Source organism: Denticeps clupeoides, chromosome 19 (assembly GCF_900700375.1).
Source record: "Denticeps clupeoides chromosome 19, fDenClu1.1, whole genome shotgun sequence".
Taxonomy (NCBI): Eukaryota; Metazoa; Chordata; class Actinopteri; order Clupeiformes; family Denticipitidae; genus Denticeps; species Denticeps clupeoides.
In genome coordinates, this window is record NC_041725.1 from 5,519,750 (window position 1) to 5,541,579 (window position 21,830).

The following is a 21,830-nucleotide window of genomic DNA, read 5'->3' on the forward strand; positions in this document are numbered from 1 at the left end:
TGGCCTGTACTGTATGTAGAGAGCTGATGAATTATGGTCATGTCATATGATTTACAGCATATCATGGATCGGGGTGGTGTCATCGTCATCCTGGAAGTGGCTTAAAGGTGGCCACACAGTACTTCTCATTTTTCACCCGGCCTGTGTTTTATTTCCAGATTCACCCATTTTGAACAAGGGAAATGATCAACTCACCAGACAGCACCACTTCCACTAAATCTCCTTCCTGAATATCAGATGCAGCTTTGACCAGCTGAAGGATGTTGTTGCTGCATGTGTCATGCTTGAACAGGAGAATTTTGTCATATATTCCGTAGAAGCCGCATTCAGGGAACTGCAGGGGAGAGGAAAAGCAATAAAAATCCAATAATTTGATATAGTATAGTGTGGTTTAAAGGATGACTAAAAGGCCTTAAATTTATTTTATGCAAGATTTGTGTACTATTTTTGTTTTATACAATTGTACAGTAAAAAAAGGAACACCAAACCTTGCATGGCACAGTAAAAACTGTAACAATGCCTATGTAGAGCACAGCAAGATCATCAAAGGGGTGATGAAGGTATTTAAAAAGTGGAAAACATGAGCCCACCTATAGATATATTAGGGTTGTGGGGCAAGCAATGAAAGAAAATGCTAAACAATCCAAGAAAAATGGTAAGGCACATTAGATAAATACAACATTTTATTAGTAACATACTAGCAATTAATAATGCAATAATTTAATAATGCAAAATAGGTACTTGTATAATATAACATAACATAAGAATGAATGCTATATGACGCCAAACCATGGTGACACACACGTTGCACTCTTCCTGTTACAACCTCATTAAAGTGCATGAGGTTGTAATGTGTAATGTGTTCCCAGTTTTAAATGACAACTATGTCCAAAATGGGCTTCCAGGGTTGCTTAGGACAGGTGTTCTCAAACTTACTCACAATGAGAATCACCTCCAAATTTTTCCACATTATTCATTATATGGATATTATATATATTAGACAGTATATTTCAATACGGCAAACACACAGGAAATGAAGATATTAACTGTACTACACAGAGGATATAATGGATAATATCACACAGGGATGCTGCTCAGCCCACTGCTGTTCACTCTGCTGACACACGACTGAGCTGCACAGCGCAGTTCAAACCACATCATCACAGAGGACACAACAGTAGTGGGGCTCATCACCAACAACGATGAGTCTGCCTACAGAGAGGAGATAGAACATTTGGAGGACTGGTGCCGCAGCAACAACCTGACTCTCAATGTCACCAAGACCAAAGAGACGGTTGTTAACTTCAGGAAGAAACTGACTGTTCACACCCCACTGCACATCGATGGATCTGCAGCTGAGATCGTCAGCAGCATGAACTTCCTTTGGATCCATGACAGACAACCTCTCCTCCAACACCATCTCCACCACCGAGAAAGCCCAGCAACGTCCGCACTTCCTCAGGAAGCTGAAGAAGGCGACCCTCCTCCTCCCATCCTCACATCATTCTACCAAAGGAACATTGAGACTGTTCTCTGCTGCTACATCACTGTCTGGTTACGGGAACTCAGTGGCACCTCAGTGGCAGGAAGGGGCCGCTTCCTTACCCGCTAGGCCACCACTGCCTAATTTGTACCATCATTTGCATACCAAGGGCTGAGCATTACAATATATTGGTAATTATGACTTTTACAAAATGACATGAAAAAAACAACACTCTGTTTTGATGAGGGGTGTCGCCCACTGGCCAGGTAATTGTGATTGGGTCTTTAAAAGGTGAGAGTGGTGGGGCAGTGGTGGCCTAGCGGTTAAGGAAGCAGCCCCGTAATCAGAAGGTTGCCGGTTCGAATCCCGATCCGCCAAGGTGCCACTGAGCAAAGCACCGTCCCCACACACTGCTCCCCGGGCGCCTGTCATAACTGCCCACTGCTCACTAAGGGTGATGGTTAAAAGCAGAGGACACATTTCGTTGTGTCACAGTGTGCTGTGCATCACAATGACAATCACTTCACTTTTACTTTTGCACCTGGAGTACAGAAACACATATGGTGCTAAAGCATCGCCACTTTAATGAATGGCTGCCCCCTATGCAGGTGTTCTCTCTTGGGAGCCACGGCGACCCCCAACAGTCACTGAGCCGTTGCCATGGCAAAATGGAGCATGTCAGCATGAGCGCCATCTGTAAGTGTGGTCTTGGTGTAGATAAAATGTAATTCTGTATACAGAATTATAAAGAAACTCTGAAACTTTAGAACCGAGACTGTAAGAAATCAAAACTGATCTCTTTAAAGGGCTTGGTGAGAAATTAAATAATCAGGAGATTATAGAATTGATGTCTGGATTGAAAATGTGTCTTAAAAACAAGTTTGTGTCCTGCACGGGTACCAGGTACCAGTTGGCTGGGTGTAATTCATGAAGCTTCTTCTGCAAATCCATTCTAATTTGAACCGAAACAGGAGCGCCTTTTTTCTTTTACAGTCTGAAAGCCCCTCTGCTCAGGTTTCTGCTCGACTGCATTCAGGCTTTTACTGAAGCCAGGCAAAGGGCTGCGTTTTCAACGCAAATGAATAGAACCGACTGAACCCAATCAGCCGTGGTGTAGCGAGAGCCGAGCGCGTCCACGCGCTGGTGGTTAAAACCCTCGCAGCCAGCAGCACCTGGCGAACCTCTGGAGGAGGGCCAGCCTGACAGCGGCGGTATTCAGTGGAGGAATCGGATCCAGAGTAAAGAGATACAGCAGAGCACGCTCAACAATGACCACGAAGAAGAAGTGGGAAAAGAAATTCACCTGATGGTGTCGATAGTGGCAGACCCAAGCTCCTAAATCTTTCATACCGCGCCATTCACTTCCTGTCATCGGGGTAGCAAGACCAAATCTGACGCCATTGAATGACCACACAGGTCCAAACCCATTCGCCTCAGTCAGACTGACCAGGTCAGGCTCTGCGACAGACGGTGGCGGAAACAAGAACGGTGGGCGAATGGGCGTTAGTTATTTATTTACACGGAAAAGCAAATAAGACCGTATTTAATATGGAAGGTGGTATTGGCAAAGGAGAGGGAGGGGGTTCTTTTGGCCGCCCTCGAGATGATGAGAAGAAACTCAATCTGCTGTCACTCAAACAGCCTGCTCTAATTAGGCCTGGGGAAGTGACCGGGGAGCCGGCCAGGTGGTGAACTGGCAGCGGGAATTAGTGAAGGGAGGAAGAAATCAGCCGTGAAAATGGGGTCTGATACCAGTGTGGAGATGTTAATAGCCAGACATGTGGTACGGTGGTGGTGGTGGTGGTGGGTTACCCAGGCAGATATTAAATCAGATGGACTGAAGTGCAGAATGAGTTTTTTTTTTTTTGTTTTTTTTAATGACCACCTTCTCTGGCACTGTGGATCCTGACATTTCGGTTTAATTTCCTGTCGTTACAGTAGCCCAAAATTAGGAAAATTTGGGCCAAATGAGAGGAGAGAGCATTTAAGTCAACAGATGTGAAGAGCTGAGCTGGGTGAGAAGGCCATTAGTTGAAAAGCCTTACTCAGAGTGGGTAAAAAAAATATAAAAAATATTAAAAGAGGAGTGCCTAGTTTGAAACATGAAGGCTGCAATAATGAAGTGCCCTGCATGGTGCACTATGGATTATGACTCCCAAAGGGTGACCACTAAAGGAACCTAAATGGGATGCACTATTTTTCTTACAGGCAAATAAGCAAATTGATGTGCCCAGTGAAGAGGTGTCTCTCAAATGGACCGAACATGATGCAGTGCTGAATGAGTGTCCCTATACACTTAAATGTTGGAAGGTGCCCTACTTTGGTGGCCTTTCAGTAACACAGGGCCATAAGTAAAACGGGGACATGCTGGCTAATGTCGCACAACTGTGGTCACACAATGCCTGTAGTAGGAAAGGGACATTTTGTAATGCCTACTGACACACTCCCACAGACAAGGGCCATTATGAGTGTAGAGAACCAAGAGAAATGGAGGAGGAGGAGGAGAAGAAGGGATGCGGCCACCTGTGAGATCTTGACAGTAGGCACAACAGTGCTTTGCAAAATCACCAAAGTACATCTTCTATCTTTTGAAAATCATTAGAGCTGGATAGATATTTAGTTCCTCCTCTCAAAGTTCCAGATAAATAGCAAGCAGTCCTCTCCTGCCAGTATCTATTTGGATAATTATCTTGGCCCTAAGTATTTCCTTTAATGCGTCTCAACCAAATAATGAATTTCTATACGTCCAGCTGCTCAGCAAAGACCCAAGCTGTACTTCATGCTTCTGTTTTGTCCCCTGGCCATGCCATTCCCTACCCACAATCCCCCAGCGTCCTTGCTGAACATCTGGAGGCAGCTTCTGCGTTAACTGGAAACGGGGAGCCTCGCGGCCACAACACATCCCTCTATTTCTCTCCGTGGAATTTTGAAGGGGACCACAGTCCTGCAGCGGGGGTTGACTGCCCACCAAAAACCACAGGCCACGCCCGAGTGTATCATGCTGCTACTGCTCCAGCCACTCGCCACATCCAATTATCCTCTCTCATCCGTCAGAGCGGCTCCTTCTTACACCCACACACCCATTTACTGTCCTAAATCTGGTGCAGAAAAATGCCAGATAGGAATCCGACAGAGCCTTCCTTCACTGTCTTCATCCAGACCTGGGTAATGATGGGATATTAACCGCAGTACCGTAAAAGACGGTTTGATGGGAAATTATAAAACTCATTTTTTCATTATGTCAGAGTCGCTAAATTTGGATTTAGCTTTGGCAAGCATAAGTAGGTACAAAACAGCTGAAGGGAGAGACATGCTACATACTTCAAACTCCATTAACAAAGTGCTGCCATTATAAATGGACTGTTCATAAGGACAGATGCTTCTACAAAATATTAAGAAAATGCATTGAGGTCTAAGCAAATGACAACTTTGGAGAAAAAGTTTCTCCGTGTGAGAACTGGTTTAATGTCTGTGAAAGCACCGGTGGGAGGGTGTCTGGCTCGCCGTGTTTGTTTGTGTGTATATATGCACCGTGGACACATAAAAAAAAAAAAAAAAAAAAAAAGCTGCCATCAAATCAGGCATTTGCCCCGGGGACAGGGTCGCGTTTCCAAGGGTCCTTTGTGTCGCCGGGCGGATCGGGTTCCTCGCCCGTTCCCCGGCCGGCTGCACCCTTTGCGGTTCCTATGAATTATGAAGCCCTGCTTCCCTGCTACAACCTCCATGGTCTTCCTTGTCAGCCTGTACTAAGCACCAGGTGTTTCCCATCATGCACTGCATGTGGGCCCCACCTGCAGCAAACACCTTGTATAACAACTTGTCTGGACTTTGACCTTGCCTTAACCAAATCAGACACGCCAAGAAATTGACATGACATGATTTATATGAATAAACAGAAGACACAGTATTTAGAAATAAAATTTTACTTCAGTTCCATTCCAATTACATTTTAAATTCCATACGGAAACAGAATAAGTCACGGGTTATTGGTTATTTCTGTTTTGGATTACAAGGCCTATGTACACTGCGCTCTGTATGTGTATGTTTGTGTGTATGATGCAGCTGGAGTGCAGCACAATACACACAACATGAATCAGACGGCCAGGCCGAGCGCTGTGCTTATTTGGATTTTAATGATGAAACTAAACCAATAATCTAGAGTTTATTTTTCTTTTTTCGTCTTTGACCACAGATGCTGCAGGATGTAGGATGCCAGCAACCAATTTAGGAGCTGACAGCACAGTACTTTTCAGCATGGGGGAAAAGTCTGTGTTGCTCACGAGTCGTGAAAACAAGGCCCAGTGACCTCTCTCTCTGTCTTGATGCAAGGCAGGTAAGGAAGTGGGTAAGGAAATGGACCCATAGTCGAAAGGTTGCGGGTGCCACTGAGCAAGGCACCGTCCCCACACACTGCTCCCCGGGCACCTGTCATGGCTGCCCACTGCTCACTAAGGGTTAATGGGTTAAAAGCAGAGGACACGTTTTGTTGTGTCACCGTGTGCTGTGCTGCAGTGTTTCACAATGACAATCACTTCACTTTCACTTCTCTTGTGTGATGTGCCTCGTAAATTTCTACAAGCTCTGTAGCCAGTCACTGACAAGTTAGCTTCAGGTAGGTCAAGGGTGAAGAGTGACCGGGATATTATTGCCCGGTAATATTGTATCTAGTGTGCTGGTTGATGGTCACCAATGGAACATCCACTAATTCTTCAATTAACACTGACATGAATCACTGCTTATTGGGTTGGGAAGTGGATGTGGTACAGTGGTGACTACAGTGGTGTTTGTGAAGTAGAAGAAACTGCAATATGCAGAAGAGGGAAGGAGGAAGCAGGCTTTGGGTGAATTGAGGTATTCAGTTCCTTCAGCAGCACACATGCCCTCACCATAGACATGAATGTGATTGTATGAAATCTTAAATGCTAAAAAATAACAAAATACAAATTTGGTGGCTTTCTAATACCTAAAGTTTAAAAATGGAAGTGGGTGTATGTATGTGTGAGCATCTATGTATGTTTTTTTCCTGACATTGGCGTATATAAGGATGATCTATGCATAAAATGCTGTCCTCAAGGCTTTCCTTTTCCTTAAAATGCCAAAAACAGTATGTGAAAAAGGGGGGGGAAAAAAGACAGAGAACCTGTGAACCTCCTTCTGCAAACACTCCCTCGGGCATAGAACACAGTGGGACTCTATGGCCATGTAATCGGAATGCCTTCCCACACATTGATGTCACTCTGTGTCATCTCTCGTCCCACAGAGAAAACACAAATGCTGGTCCACAAATCCCTCTCATCTTTTTCATTTCTTTATCCATTTTCCTTTGTGTATTTCTGTTCTCATTTGATCAGACCTTGCGTTCACAGGCAGCTTCAGCTGCGCGAGGACATCCTGGCGAATCCTGAAATTATGGTTTTCGAACGGTGCGCTTTTGGATATGGCAGCTCAATATTGTCCTTGCTGAAAAATGGAGAACACGGACACAGCTCCCCTTCTCTATTGTTGTGCGGAGTCCTGCCGAGCCGCATGCAACCTGGCAAAATGGCATTAAAATGTGTGGATGTGCAGTATGAACGTGCAGCGCTGACACACAGATGCTGATGAGCAAACATCTATACACCACAAAAGAAACTTTTTTCCACCAGTACAGAAAGACATTTCACTTTTAAAAAGATAATTTTTCTTTGAAAGCCCTGCATCTGATACACAACTCTGAGTGGATTATTCATCCCATTTATACAAAGGTCACATGGCAAAAAAATATGGAATTAGATTAAAAAAAAAAAAAAAAAAAAAAAGGCACCAGTCCTAGATTTTCGTACATAGATGTCTTTGGTACCTTATAGACTAATTAATAATGGATATTAAACATGACAGGATCTTCCTAGTTTAAGACATATAATCAACACTAAAGTTCATTTTTAAAAATCCAGTCATTTAAGGATCACAATTCAGTCCCGCCCATTTTCCCTCCTTACAACAAAGCAACTTGAACTTTGCATTTGCAAAACACACTACAGGCTGATCCAACTTTGATGTGATGTCCTTAAAACAAGTCAAAATGAGGCTCAGTAGTGTGTGGCCGCTACGTGCGTGTATGACCTCCCTACAACGCCTGAAATGCCACCCCACACCATTACTGACCCACTGCCAAACCGGTCATGCTGGAGGATGTTGCCCTTTCATCTGTGAAAAGCACAGGGCACCAGTGGCGGATTTGCCAATCTTGGTGTTCTCTGGCAAATGGCAGAGTCCTGCTGCTGGGTTGTTGCCCTCCTACGGCCTCCTCCACATCTCCTGATGTACTGGCCTGTCTCCTGGTAGCACCTCCGTGCTCTGGACACTACGCTGACAGACACAGCAAACCTTCTTGCCACAGCTCGCCATGATGTACCATTCTGGATGAGCTGCACTACCTGAGCCACTTGTGTGGTTTGTAGACTCTGTCTCATGTTACCACTAGAGTGAAAGCACCAGCAGCGCTCAAAAGTGACCAGAACATCAGCAAGAAAGCACAGGAACTGAGAAGTGGTCTGTGGTCACCACCTGCAGGACCACGCCTTTATTGGGGACGTCTTGCTAATTGCCTATAATTGCCACATGTTGTCTTTTCCATTTGCACAACAGCCTGTGAAATTGATTGTCAGTCAGTGTTGAAATCAGATTGATTTCACAGATGTGTGACTGACTTGGGAGTTACATTGTGTTGTTTAAGTGCTTGTGGACAACATCCTGTGAAATTACTCGGTCAAACAAAGCACTGATCACAACACACAAACTACAGATCCCACAATGCAGTGCTTCAGTTGCCTTGCCAAACGCAATTTTTACACTGCAGCTGAATCTGTTCAGGAGCAGATTCAATATCGATATCAAAGGGGTTGTAAAGCAGCTCAAAAATCTTTTATTGTGCTTCAAAGTCACCAAATTCATCTATATAAAGTGATGACGAGAGATGAGGGCCGCGAGTTTGACAACCCTGCTCTAGTGAAACAGACAGGTGTATATATAAGTGTATGTAGGACTGTGAAGACCACTTCCCGTCTCAGCCTCTGTCATGTTGTGGTTACAGAAAATAGACCTGAAGATTTTCTTCTCTGCCAACAGTCTGCCAACCACTAATGTTCTCTTTTTCACAGTCAAAAACATTATACATTTAAGCATCATAAGCACTTTAATTCACACTGAAAAAAAAAATAAATAAATAAATATATATATATATATATATATAAAAAAAACAAAAAAAAAAATGGTTTATACAAAATGTCCAAAATCACCCCATGCTTGGAGAATGACGTTCAGCACAGACTTTTGTGGACTTCAGGCTACTGGCCAAATAAGCCAAATAATGAGAATTTCTAATTTAAGAAAACCATGACTCATAACTTCAGGGGTGCAACAACGAATCAATAAAAATCGATTACTAAAAGTGTCAGCAATGAATTTCATAATCGATTCGTTGTGTCGCACGATGGGGAGACATTTGATTATTAAAACAAAAAAAAAAATGCGGAGCAGAGTGAACATACTCAGTCTTTCTCCGCACTGGTGCTAGCAGAGCAAAAATAAAAAAATAAAAAAACTAACAAGCAGCGGTAGAGGAAAGATACAAGGTCATAACAGCCATAATTCGCCTGGATTTTAACCTGTGGTTTTACGCCTGTTGCCTGACGCCACCAGTGGAAGCAGGCAGCAAGCAGTGGACTGTGCACGTGCTCAACACGACCACGCGTTACGGGCGAAAGGCACGGTCCACAGCGTGGTGGTGTTGTAGCAGACGTCTGGTCCGGCCCGCCCACTTCTCCTCCCACCACAAAACAGCGTGCTCGTCAGCCCACGTGACAACAGAATCGCGAAACCGCCAAGGTGCCACTGAGCAAAGCACCATCCCCACTCTGCTCCCCTTTCACGCTGTTTCACCAAGGGAGATGGTTACAAGCAGAGGACACGTTTCGTTGTGCTGCCGTGTTTCACTGTGACAATCACTTCTGTTCAGATGGCACTGAACAATACAAATAAAAAAAGTCTATATTTGGCAGATGTAAAGCATACATGTGTGTGTTTTTTGTGTTAGTCCATTTTTATGTTATTATTATAACAGCTAGAGGAGCAAAATGTTTGTGCACTTTCTAAAGATTTTAGTTCTGTTTTAAATAAAGGCTTGGAAATGAATGTTTTTTATTTTTTTAAATCCGATTCTACGATTAATCGATTATTGAAATAATCATTAGTTGCAGCCATACTTTATTTATGAGTGCTAATTTTGTTGCATTACTTTTGGTCCATTAAAACATGGAAGGTACACATACAAACTGTTGTAATTCTTACAATGTTCATCTGATTTGGGTGTAAATACCCTGAATTTAAAGCACATTGTTTCAAATCCATTGTGGTGATGTTGGACCATGTTTGGTCCAAAATGTGGCAGCCCGTCTCATCTTCAATCAGCCAAAATACACCCATGTCACGCCTCTTCTCACATCTCTCCACTGGCTCCCGGTAGCTGCTCGCATTGAGTTCAAATCCTTGATGCTGCCTACAGGGCTGTAAAAGGAACTGCGCCCTCCTACATCAACACACTACTAGCCAGCTACACTCCAGCACACTCTCTCAGATCTGCAAATGAAATGAGACTGAAAATGTCCTCTTCACGGGGTCTCCGATTCCAATCAACTCTGTTCTCCTTTGTTGTCCCTGGCTGGTGGAACAACTTGCCCTCCTCCATTCGACTAGCCGAGACAACCACCACCTTTAAGAAGCAGGTGAAAACCCGCTTATTCAAAAAGTACTTCAGACAAATCTAACACTTACACACGCACATGCGTACACACTGCACAAAATACATCAAAAAACCCACCACCCCTTTTTTCTTCTTCTTATTTCTTAACAATTTCCAAGCATGTTCTTTTTCTAACAAGTTAGGCCTTATCAGGGCTCTTAGTTTGTAAACTCTAAATCTATAGAAATCGAACGAGAATTGCTGGTGTCTTCCTCCTATAAGTCACTTTAGATAAAAGCGTCTGCAAAATAAAGTAAAGTGATGTACTGAGTCAAAAAGAATTGTGTCTATGGCCCAATATTTATGGTCCTGACTATCTCTAGCCCAGTCTCCAGTTCACAGAACTGCTTTCTGGATCCTGTCTAGAAGATAAAGCAATGGCTCCAATGCTCTGTGGCTTTATATCCACGAACAGCACTGGCACCTGTAACCCTAGAAGAAAAATATCACAGTGCCAGTTCTGTGGTACCACAGGTTGCAGCTGAAAAGCGCCCATCCCACAATACAGGCTCCTCCTGACCTGGGACGTGGCCTGTGCCTTCGTAGGTTAACACGTTGGAAGTCAAGCTCCCACCTGGCCCACAGGTAACTTTGGAAAGACGGCCAGGACCGGACCAGGAAAAATACAAGGAGAGGAGCTTCTGAGATGTGTCATGGTACAATGTGTGCTGTGTGAAGAAGAGGAAGTGGTGGAAACTGATTAAAATCACAGATATCAGTTGTCCAGGGTGCCATCATTACAGATACAGACACACACACATGCACAGATTGTAATGTAAAGCGGAAGAAAATGGAAGAACAACAATACTCCAGTGTTCTCCAGCTGCCCTGCTTTGGAAATGCACAAACACAAGGCATCAGAGGTCTGGACGTAGTCCTGCTGGTGACGTCCGCCCCGGTGGAAACATGGCCCGGGAAAGCGGGGCTGTAAAGCGTCTACAAACACACATGATTAAAAGCCCCATTGTCTCAAGGCTGGGGAAATATCCTACTAGAGCGGAGCGCCTCTGATAGGCCCACCATGACGTAGGCTATAGATAGAGTATCCTGGCTTGTGAATATGGGTGGCTGCACCGCTTTCGCTGCCAAAAGGGTAGGGATGGGTGTTTAATGACTCATCGCCGTGGAGACCCGGGTGTAAAAGACGTCAGCGGCCTGGCTTCATTAGTGGATGAGGGTGAAGCGGGACGAGGAGGTGTCGTTGGGGACTTGTGCAGTTTTTGTCTGCACCGCGTGTCACAGCAAACGCCGATGTTATTTTTGGAGCGGGTGAGGTCATGGTGATGCAGAGCAGGTGAGAGGAATGCCAACTTCTTTTATTCCGGGTTTTTTCTTTTCTTTTCCCCCGTTTGGCCCCAGGGCCCAGAAGCCAACATGGTGGTGACAGGCCGAGCGGAAACAGGTTCTCTCTTACTGCTGTTTCATGGGTAGACAGAAGAGACTTTCAGCTCACTGGTATGACCTGACATCATTTTTCCATCAGCATTTTTGCACTAATTTTGATACAACATTATTTTTATTACAAGCAAGCATAAGCATAAACTTACAAAACAAATATGAAGGGTGAAAAACTTCAACATCATCATCAACTCAACAAAATATTCATGGAGTGTCAAAACGGTACTCCTAAAAATCACTGGGATATCAAAACCTTTTGAAATGAGCACACGACCACTGCACCTTTCAAACAATGGACCAGGCAACGTTGGGGTGCAGGGTGCACCAGAACACAATAAATAATACAGTACATCCCTTTTCACACAAGGTCAAATGGCAAGTTCAGTAGATGCGCACACCAGGGCCAATACCTCACCTGTGAACCAGAAGACCACAAAGTCACAGGTTCAAGCCACAAATGCTACCATTGCGTCCCTGAGCAAGACACTTCGGCAGTGGTGGCCTAGCAGGTAAAAAAAGTAGACCCGTAACCACACACTGCTCACTAACTGTCCCTGTAACTGCTGATCCCAAGTCGCTGTTAGCCATTTCCATGCATCACTACTCCGCCAGCAGTTGGTCACGTGACGTAGCGTCAGTAAACAACGCAACAAGGCGGAATGACAGTGATGCGTCAGAGGGACGTGATGGTGTGATGTGGTCACGCCCCTGTGTCCTCTCAGCAAAAGAAAATTCCAAGGTATATATGTACAACACGCCTGTCCATGGCAGGATTATGGGAAAGCTGGAGCCAGTTCCAGTTATCTTCGACAGCACACCAGTAACCAGTCTGACATAGGATGAACGTACACATGGGTCATTTCCCCAAACCAGCAGGTAACAGAGAAAACCACAAGACCATCAAATTATATTAACCGGCAGTTCCCAAACCACCAAACAAAGCCAACAGTGTCTGTTTGGTCTAACTGGACCAGTTTAGTCCAGCCATTAATCTTGGGCTACATACACAATAAATTACTTCCCATAGAGGAAATTCAATAAATTCAATAAATAAGGTGTGTTATAGCCGCACAGGGGCACCCAGATCCCACCCAGTCATACATTTATCTTAAGCTACATTTAATATTCATTTTGCATGTTATTATTTCAATTTAAAAGTCAAATTTACCCCATTGGTATATTAACAAATGGCAGTAAATATTCGGTCTGACAGTGTTTTCTTCAGTCTGAATGTATGATGCATTGCGAGTGAAGCACGGGTACAGAAAGTTCAGGAAATGGGAATGTACTTTTTTATTTTTAAAAATTCTGCTGCCCTCAATGCTGTGATGTGATATGAAGAAGAAAAAAAAATCCAGACAACTCCCATCTTGACAACTCCCATGATTCGATTATCATTATAATAAAAAGTAAGATAATATGTAGAAGCGGAACATAAGAAAGCTGCAGAGCGTCATGGAACCGATGGATGTCCCAAATGCACATTCCTCATGTCGTTGTCCACATTCCTGAGAGTGAGCGAGTCACATGCTGCATGTGTGCACGCAAACCGCAGTAAACAAACGCGCGCACTTGCGATGGAAACTTAATCTTCCCTGCGAATGCAGCAAGACAATTTTACCATAATCATGTACGGCTTTGACCACATGAAATGAGCTACTGCATACTGTCGCACAGCGCAGACACACACTTTCTCGACTCTTGAAACTAACCACTGACACTAATGGTCAAGCTCAAAAATGTATTCGTTATGAATGTTGCATGCAGCAGTGTGTAGCAGTATTCATGTGGATGTGTGAATGCGATGTGCTGGTGTGTACTGGTAAAACCACATAATTACATGTCCGCATTTGTGCATTGCAGTATGGCATATTCCTTTCCGCATGTTCCTGAAATGAATTTATATATTTTCTTTGTGGGTGTATTCTTGTTAGCGGGAGTCGGACAGACTCTCCTATGTTTAAAAAAAAAAAAAAAGTGTCTGGAACTGTGGTTAGGAAAAACAAAGCCCTGTTTGTCCTGTTCAGGGGCAGCGGAAACGTGAGAGGAGAGGCCGGCAGAGCGAAGGAGCGAAGAGGACGGGGGGAAAAAGGGGGTCTGAAGGGCGTGCGCTCAGCTCCACTGAAGCAGGCTGCTATAACAAGGTATGGGAGGAGGAGGCAGGGATCGCGGGTAAGTTGAGAGGACGCCTGTGTGATCCGCAGGGCACTGGTCCAAACACAGGCCATGTCTATTCATGACATGAGAAATGAGAGCGAGAGAGGACAAGAGCTGGCGGTATAAGAGGATGAGGGGACAAACGCTGGTAATAAAGGCACAGGAGACAGAAAGGGCGGGAATGAAGGCATGAAAGACGGCAGCTAGATGTGAAGGGGTTGGAAAGAATGGGATCACTGTGACTCATGCTGGCTTCTTTTTATTGCTCCATTCACCCTCATTTGTTAGAAATCCCCACCGCCCCTTTTCTCCGTATGAAACATCTACGCCACCCCAGGCCTGGCACATTCACTTTCTTACCCCCTCAACTGCCAAAAACACACACATGGACACACACACACACACAAAGCGAGCCCAACCTCCCAGTGTTGAGGTCATGTGTTTACCTACTGTGGTGCCCCACCCTGCCCTCTCCATCAAGTTTTCACACCCCAAATAAAGACACACACAGCGCTGGTCTAGTCAGAATCATATGAACGATCCTCTACGTGATGAACGGGACATTTTGATGACACAAGTGACTTTATCCCCATGACTAGTGGTCAGAACTATGAACAAGTGTGCCACGTATGTAGTACTTACTGCTGGGTATTTTAGTGTTAAATTAGGACAAAAGCCATACAAGCAGTTTGAAAACTTGGCATGTGATGCACGGGACACAGAAAACTAGTCTCACTGGTTAAAAACAATTTCCACATTAAAATTCTGTGAACTCTACAAGCGATCAGACAAAACTATTACACCAAATATTTCAGTGTATAATGGGTGTCACGGGACAACAATGTCAGTGCTCTAAAAGCTACACGAGTGCTGTTAAATTTAACATATAATAGCCAGTCCTAACAATTAAAATGTGGACCATGATGCAGTATTCAATATAACATAGATAAACTGGACTTTGAATGTCTGGGTTATGATAATAATTTGCTTTGAATCTCATTGAAAAGAGTAAAATTTCTGCAAATCCTTCAGTTCTTTTTAAATACATTGAAATTAAAGTATGTTCCACATTATCTGGGACCCATCTTAAAGATTAGGATATGTAAAAGTGCAAAAATTACAGATTTTTTCGAAAGCGTTTTGGTGTCATTTTCCAGAGAATCGCAACTACATACATTATTTTATTTATTAAATATTAGAATATGATTGTGATTTATTGATGATCTTGACAGCCCTCATTCACTATAAAATACTTAGCGAACATATATTATTATAACATCTTCAATTTAAAAATGTATTATAATACCACAGCTACCGACTGGAATTTCTCATAATATCTTTCACACGTCCCTTTCATAAATCATTCTGTCTTGTTGACAAGCTGCCGCCTGAATTATCCCCAGAACATGCTGAGATCAGAAATACGTACGCTCAGTTTACATAAAATCTAATTCCTCACACAGTACACTCAGCGGCCTCGGCCTGACACGCCTTCATCACAGCACTGCAAGTAAAAACACACACTTCATATAGGAGTAAGAATTTTAGCTTGTGTTCTCATGTGACTAAAACTGAATGCCATTCAATCACGCTGCAGGGCCAAAGGGTTCTGCTTTATCCTCATTTCCCCATCAGTTGTCTTTGTTTACTCCTGTTCCTGTGTGTGCAGTAAAGAACCCTCTTCCTATTACTCAACACATAACACCAGTTGCCCTCTTCTTCACAAAGGCTCATCATCCCATCTGAGGGCTCACCCAGTTACACCCAGGAACACTTCAGCACTGAGCTCCATATCCAGAACGGCCTCTAGTTGCAGGCCTGCACGTTTTCTCCAACTGGTTTCAACTCGATGGCTAATCGCCGTACGCAAACAAGCAACCACCCTGCAACAAAAGCCTAGGTGGAAAAGATGTGGACGAGTCTGGCTTAAACCGTTACTACTAATTACTATTAAATGCAATATACAGTTTTTTTTTTCCACACAGCAATGTGTTCCGATAAAAAAAAAAAAAAACTAACTGTTAATTTCAAGTTCAAATAACGAGTAAGTCTTTTATTTCATATTAATACCTTTTAAGGATTAAATGTACACTAATTAAACTCATTGGTTGCTTCCAAGTTAATAACTGAGAGTACAAAACACAAAAAAACTGTTAATAAGAATGTATAAGCCATGCTTTTTGCAAATCTACCGTGGTTATCAAGTACGTTTTTAATACACTTGACTATTGTTATTACTGATGGTAATATGTAGGTACAAACAATTCCATTTAGGTAGGACTGTAGACACCAACACAAACCCTGTACGGTTTATTGAGCATTAATATAACGTTGGCGCAGAACCCACCGGACAGGCACGGTCAGGCTGCTTCCCACAAACTTCCTGCATCTCGCTTTTTTCCATTCGGTGCTTTAATGGCTTGTTTACTTCCTGCAGGCCTTCCTAAACCTCCCCTGCGTGTGTTTGCGCGGGCACGCGTGCTGCACAGCTCAAAGGGTGCCGTGACACGTACGGTGGGAATTACCCACAATATTGCATGTGTGCAATCGGGTAACGCAAATATTTGCGCGCCGGTGAGTTGCGTGACGGCTGCTGCCATCTCTGACCTCATTAAAAAAAAAAAAAACAATCTCAGTCAGAGAATATTACCTCCTGGCCAGGTATATTACACCAGTCACAAACACACACACACACACACAGAGGGGCGTAAAACTGTGCACAGTCCGCACTGGGCTACTACGCGCAATTCTAAACGCAGACGCAAGCGGTCGGCGAAGTGGTCTGTACCCGACGCGAGCCATTTCTGAGGGATAGCATATAGCATTTTATATAAAGCTCACAAAAAGGTTGGAGAGTGGTGGCCGAGCGGTTAAGGAAGCGGCCCAGTAATAAGAAGGTTCCCGATTCAAATCCCGATCCACTGAGGTGCCACTGAGCAAAGCACCGTCCCCACACACTGCTCCCCGGGCGCTCACCATGGGTCGTGTCACCGTGTGCTGAAAGTGAAAGTGATTGTCGTTGTGAAACACTGCAGCGCAGCACACGGTGGCACAACGGAATGCGTCCTCTGCTTTTAACTGTCCGGGGCGCCCGGGGAGCAGTGTGTGGGGACGGTGCTTTGCTCAGTGGCTGCTCAGTGGCACCTTAGCGGACGGGGATTTGAACCGGGCTGCTTCCTTAACCGCTAGGCAACCACTGGCCAGACAATGACAATTACTTCACTTTCACATGGATGTTTTGGTGTAAATAAGAGAGGTCGAAATACGACTTTACAGATTTGTTGTGATGTCCATTCACTGGTTACTTTAGGGACACCCATCCTGACTCTACAGCTTGTAGATCTAGAGACCGCAGTCCAGCCGGTGATGTGCACAGTTTCTGTCCAGAGTCTTCAAGCCCTTTCTCGATGGTCCACTGGTCACCACATAAAGGCTCCTGTCCCTCATTTCCACCACGCTGGTGCCAGGTGCTGAACTGGGAACCAACCGAGAACGTCTACACTAGACCGGAGCCCAGTGCAAGCCCCATGATAATACACTAAACAGAAGTCCCAGCACCCCAGAGTCCATCACATCGTATTAGAGATCTTTTGGGACCTCCGCCTTGTTATGTGACATGCTGCCGCCTGAATTATCCCCAGAACATGCTGAGATCACACAGTACACTCAGCGGCCTCGGCCTGTGATTCCACAATCACTCTGACACGCCTTCATCACAGCACTGCAAGTAAAAACACAAACTTTATAGAGGAGTAAGAATTTGTCTTTCTTCAGTTTAGCTGATTGACAATTTTGTTGTTAGTGTGAAGCCTGCGACTTGAAGTTCTTCCCTTAGTTCTTTATACACTTCCTTCTAGTGCACTTTTTAAATTGTTGTTGGATTTTGGTGGATGTCCAGATAGCTAGAAGAGCTTTAATTTCTTCAGCGCCCCACGTTACCGTGACGTCACCGGTCGTCGCTGCTAGATATAATATAATCTGACGTTATTTCAGCTTTAAGCAATAGCGATAACGATAGTTAATCTGTGATTAAACTCTTCGTCTATCTTCGCAGCTCACATCCAGGTGATTGAGTGGTTTTGGAATAGTCAAATATTACCATAGCATAGTGCTACATTCCGGAAATACTGCGCTGCCATGCAAAGCCACTCCGCTTTCAGGCAAATGATCACACACACACAGTCACTAGTGGCTTCCCTGCAGACACCGGACACCGTGTCCTCCACCACACCTGATAAATGACACCAAGACAAGGCCAGAGCTGCTGCTGCCGCCTTTGGGTTTACTGTCAAACGTGGCCTGGACAACCTGACGTTATTACTCACATGCTCTCACTCCCGATCAGAAAAAGATTAGCCCAAATCCAGCTTCCTTTCTCAGCTCCATCTTGCCGTTAATGAGTCAAGCGAAATGACAAAAATGTGCGTTACACCATGTTCCTTGCTGAAGATAATTACAAATATCTATAAACAGTCATTATGGGATAATCATGGAGAAGGTTGGCCTTTGGGCATATTACATTTACAGCATTTATCAGACGCCCTTATCCATAGTGACTTACAATCAGTAGTTACAGGGACAGTCCCCCCCTGGAGACACTCAGGGTTAAGTGTCTCGCTCAGGGAATGATGGTAGTAAGTGAGGTTTGAACCTGGGTCTTCTGGTTCATAGGTGAGTGTGTTACTCACTAGGCTACTACCTACCATATTACATTAAATACATTTTAAATGGACATTTACTAAGTCTCTGGCCTGTAGTGAAGTCCTATTATATATAACATGGCTGCTGCACTTGGGATCACTGCAGCATTACTGCATCTGGTAAACAGGAGATGAGACCTGTTCAGGGAGAACGATAGAAGATCTGTGCATTCCACCTCCTACGTGGGAACAATGCACACTCCGGAAGTTTCTGCACAGGCTGTCCTGCATGACCCGTGTCCTCCTCGAACCCGCAGCACCTTTTACTCTCGTACGTGAGAATATGACATGTCATCAGTCATGATCCTTTTCATCCTTTTCTCATGAAGATTCATCCCGTTCATAAATTGGTTTAATACGCTATTAAGGCTTACGTATACTTTTAACAACTTTTATTTTGGTGTGTACACCTTACACCGTGGTGTGTGCATCCTGAAAACCCGAAATGTCAATCAGAGCGTGGCAATAAGTCCCCGAATGTCGCAGAGAGTGACACTGCTGGCACAAGTCGGCCATGACCGTGATGATTGAATCAAGGCGGCGACAGAAAGCCCGCCGAGGCACCTGAACCATTTCGCTCCACACGCGGGCGCAGAAGGCTGCGCCACGCCCCGCAGTGGATTCTCTCGCAGAGCTGGGACATCCGTGCTCAGCGGCAAACGCATTAAGCAAAGCTCAGCCAAACCTACAAAAAAAAAAGGGGGGGGGGTATTGTGTTCGGAAAAGCGACCTTTCAGGATTCGCGCTCTGTTGGTCAACTGTGGTGCTTCATTTTGATCTCCAGCTCGCTGAAAGTGACTCCCGCCCATTCACAGCGGCTAAAGCTGCCCCCCATGTTCCCAGCGGCTAAGGGGCTCAGCACGGGGCGCCGAGAAGCCTCACGCTGGGACAGGCGACCCTTCAAAGTTCCAAAGGGGCGGTGTAGCAAGGGCAGAACGTCCCAACAATTACTTAGGATCTCTGAAGACACCACACCTCAGCGTCCAATGGGAAAGGGAGGGAACACCCCCCTTCCCCCCAGGGAGGAGTGTAGAGAAGGACGAGATGGAGGTGGTGGAGGATGTGTCATGGCCCCGAGATCCTCTGGGAGGAAGCCAGCCCCATTTCCTCCTCTTTATCCCACAGACAATGGCAGGCCAATAGCGAGCGAGAGAAAGGAAAAGAGAGAGCGGGCGTCGGCGCTGGCGACGGCATCAGCTTCTCGATGACGATGAGGCATAACCTGGGCGCACTGTAATCCCAGCCCAAACTGGTCTGAATGCAGGGAGGGGTGGCTGCTTTGGGAGGATGTTGCCACAAGGAAAACCGTGGAACGGGGAGAACGGGGTGACTCAACGTCTCGGGAAGGGGGGCGACCAGCGGCCTTCTGGGAAAACAGGAGCGTGTCTGGGTACACAGATACGCCCACTCACCCGCCCTATGAAAACCGGGGCCCCTCGGAGAGTGACGGAGGGCACAATGGCATAGCTGTGTTGCAGATTATTCAGCGACTGCGGTGAAGGAGGGGAGAGAAAATCTTACAGGCGCCTTGCCGGCCCGCCTCCGGATTGGCTCCGCTCCACGCACGCCAAGCAAGACGCGATTGTGGCCCCAATACGGTGTTGACTTAGAGATGAGGTCACAGCGAGCTCGGAGGACCTCATCCGGCCTGGTCCAAATCGTGGTTCTGGAAATCAGAACTATTGTGTGGTCTTATTGGCAGAAAGAGGGGGGGACATCCATGCCTTTCCCTTGTCCCTCCACGTTCCAGATTTAAATAGAGAGAGTGAGCTCTTGTAAAAGGGACGTTATGCCCTGGCCTTGGTGGGCTCTGTCCATTTCGATTATTTAGAAGGGCGTCCATCTCACTCCATCCCAGACTTTCCTCCTCCACTGGCTCGCTCGGAGGGAGAACAACCGTGCGAATAAAACAAAACCAAAAAAAGACAAACGCAGGATGACTTCTGTTATGTACGACTGTGGATTCCGACAGACCTGCCTCACATTTACAGCATTTACCAGACGCCCTTATCCAGAACGACTTACAATCAGTAGTTACAGGGACAGTCTGGAGCAATTAAAGGGTTAAGTGTCTTGAACCTGGGACTTCTGGTTAATAGGCGAGTGTGTTACCCGCTAGGCTACTACTACCTACCTGCTTCTGTTTACATCTACATACGCTGCACAGTGTACGGCATAAATAAAAATGTGGTACAGTCTCATTGGTGCAGTTGTGGATTTTTTTTTTTTAATAAAGAATTTTTAAATAGCTGATAGCTCGTAAAACTGGCAGCAATGTCCAGAAGTGGGGACAGTGGGGACGGCGGGGACAGCGGACACTCACCTTCGTGTCCACGATGGAGCAGGCGATCTGCTTGACGTAGGCCAGGTCCGCAGACTGGGGGAGCAGCACCGACTCGCGGGTCAGACCGATCTGGATGATGAAGGACACTCCGGCCGGAGCTGGGGGCGCCGAGGACAGGGACGCCTGTCCCCCGGGCCCCTGGTGAGCCCCCATGTCTACGTGCGGAAATCCTGGGGTCATGGAGGTGGACGGGGACGCCACCGGGGGTCCATGCTGCATAATCACAGATCCCGGAGGAGAGGAGCCCCCGGGGGGGAAGAAGACCTGAGAAAGGGGCCCGGATGAGATGCACCCACCGGCGTTCGCCATCGGGCCCTCTGGGACGTTGCGGTCACACACCTGAGGAGGGGAGTGACACTCTCACACACACTCACTCACTCACTCACACACTCCCATTCAGTATGGTGGCGTTGCGTCCCCCAGAAAATGTCCCCTGTGTACTAGGCAAGAGTCCCTCTGTTCCAGCGGCCCGGGATGAAGTAAGTGTTCAGCTTTACAGCGTCTGTCTCTTCCTCCCCTCCGCCTGTTCCTCTTCTCTCAGAAGCTGCGGAGAAAGTCCAAACTTCAGCAGGAAACTTGCCAGAAGAATAACAAGAAGGTGGGGGACAATGTCGAAAGACCGAAGAGCAGAAAAGCAAGCAAGCAAAAGTTTTCTGGCGTAAGCTGGTCCTTACAAAATGGCCTCCTTCCTCAGGACAGTGAGCGAGAGCGCCCGGTCGGTCTTGCTTTACGAGTCGACCTCTGTTTCAGTTTCTTGCCGAGGTAAGTCGGCTTGATGTTCGGAGAGGGAGACGCTCCGCAACGGCCACGCCTTCTCCCCACAGCCCCGCCCCTGTCGGCGGCGGACTCCGTGAAGGCCAGAAAGAAGTGCAATGATCGGCAGGTCCATCAGCCAATGGGCACGCGGGAGCCAGTGGCCTCTGTTAGCCCCGCCCACTCACCCTCCTCGAGTTTCAGCTCGGCCCCTCC

General features: G+C 45.8%; 1 protein-coding gene across 1 annotated transcript in view; it reads right to left on the minus strand.

Annotated features, from left to right (window-relative positions):
* Positions 1 to 21,674, minus strand: part of prkd2 (protein kinase D2) — a 38,059-nt gene extending 16,385 nt beyond the window's left edge. The window contains exons 1-3 of the mRNA XM_028961901.1: positions 21,536 to 21,674; positions 20,841 to 21,405; positions 196 to 334 (exon numbers count right to left, since the gene is read on the minus strand). Of these exons, the coding sequence (XP_028817734.1) occupies positions 196 to 334; positions 20,841 to 21,170 (469 nt within the window). The 5' untranslated portion in view covers positions 21,171 to 21,405; positions 21,536 to 21,674. The remainder of the gene's footprint in view (positions 1 to 195; positions 335 to 20,840; positions 21,406 to 21,535) is intronic.
* Positions 21,675 to 21,830: the final 156 nt, after the last annotated feature.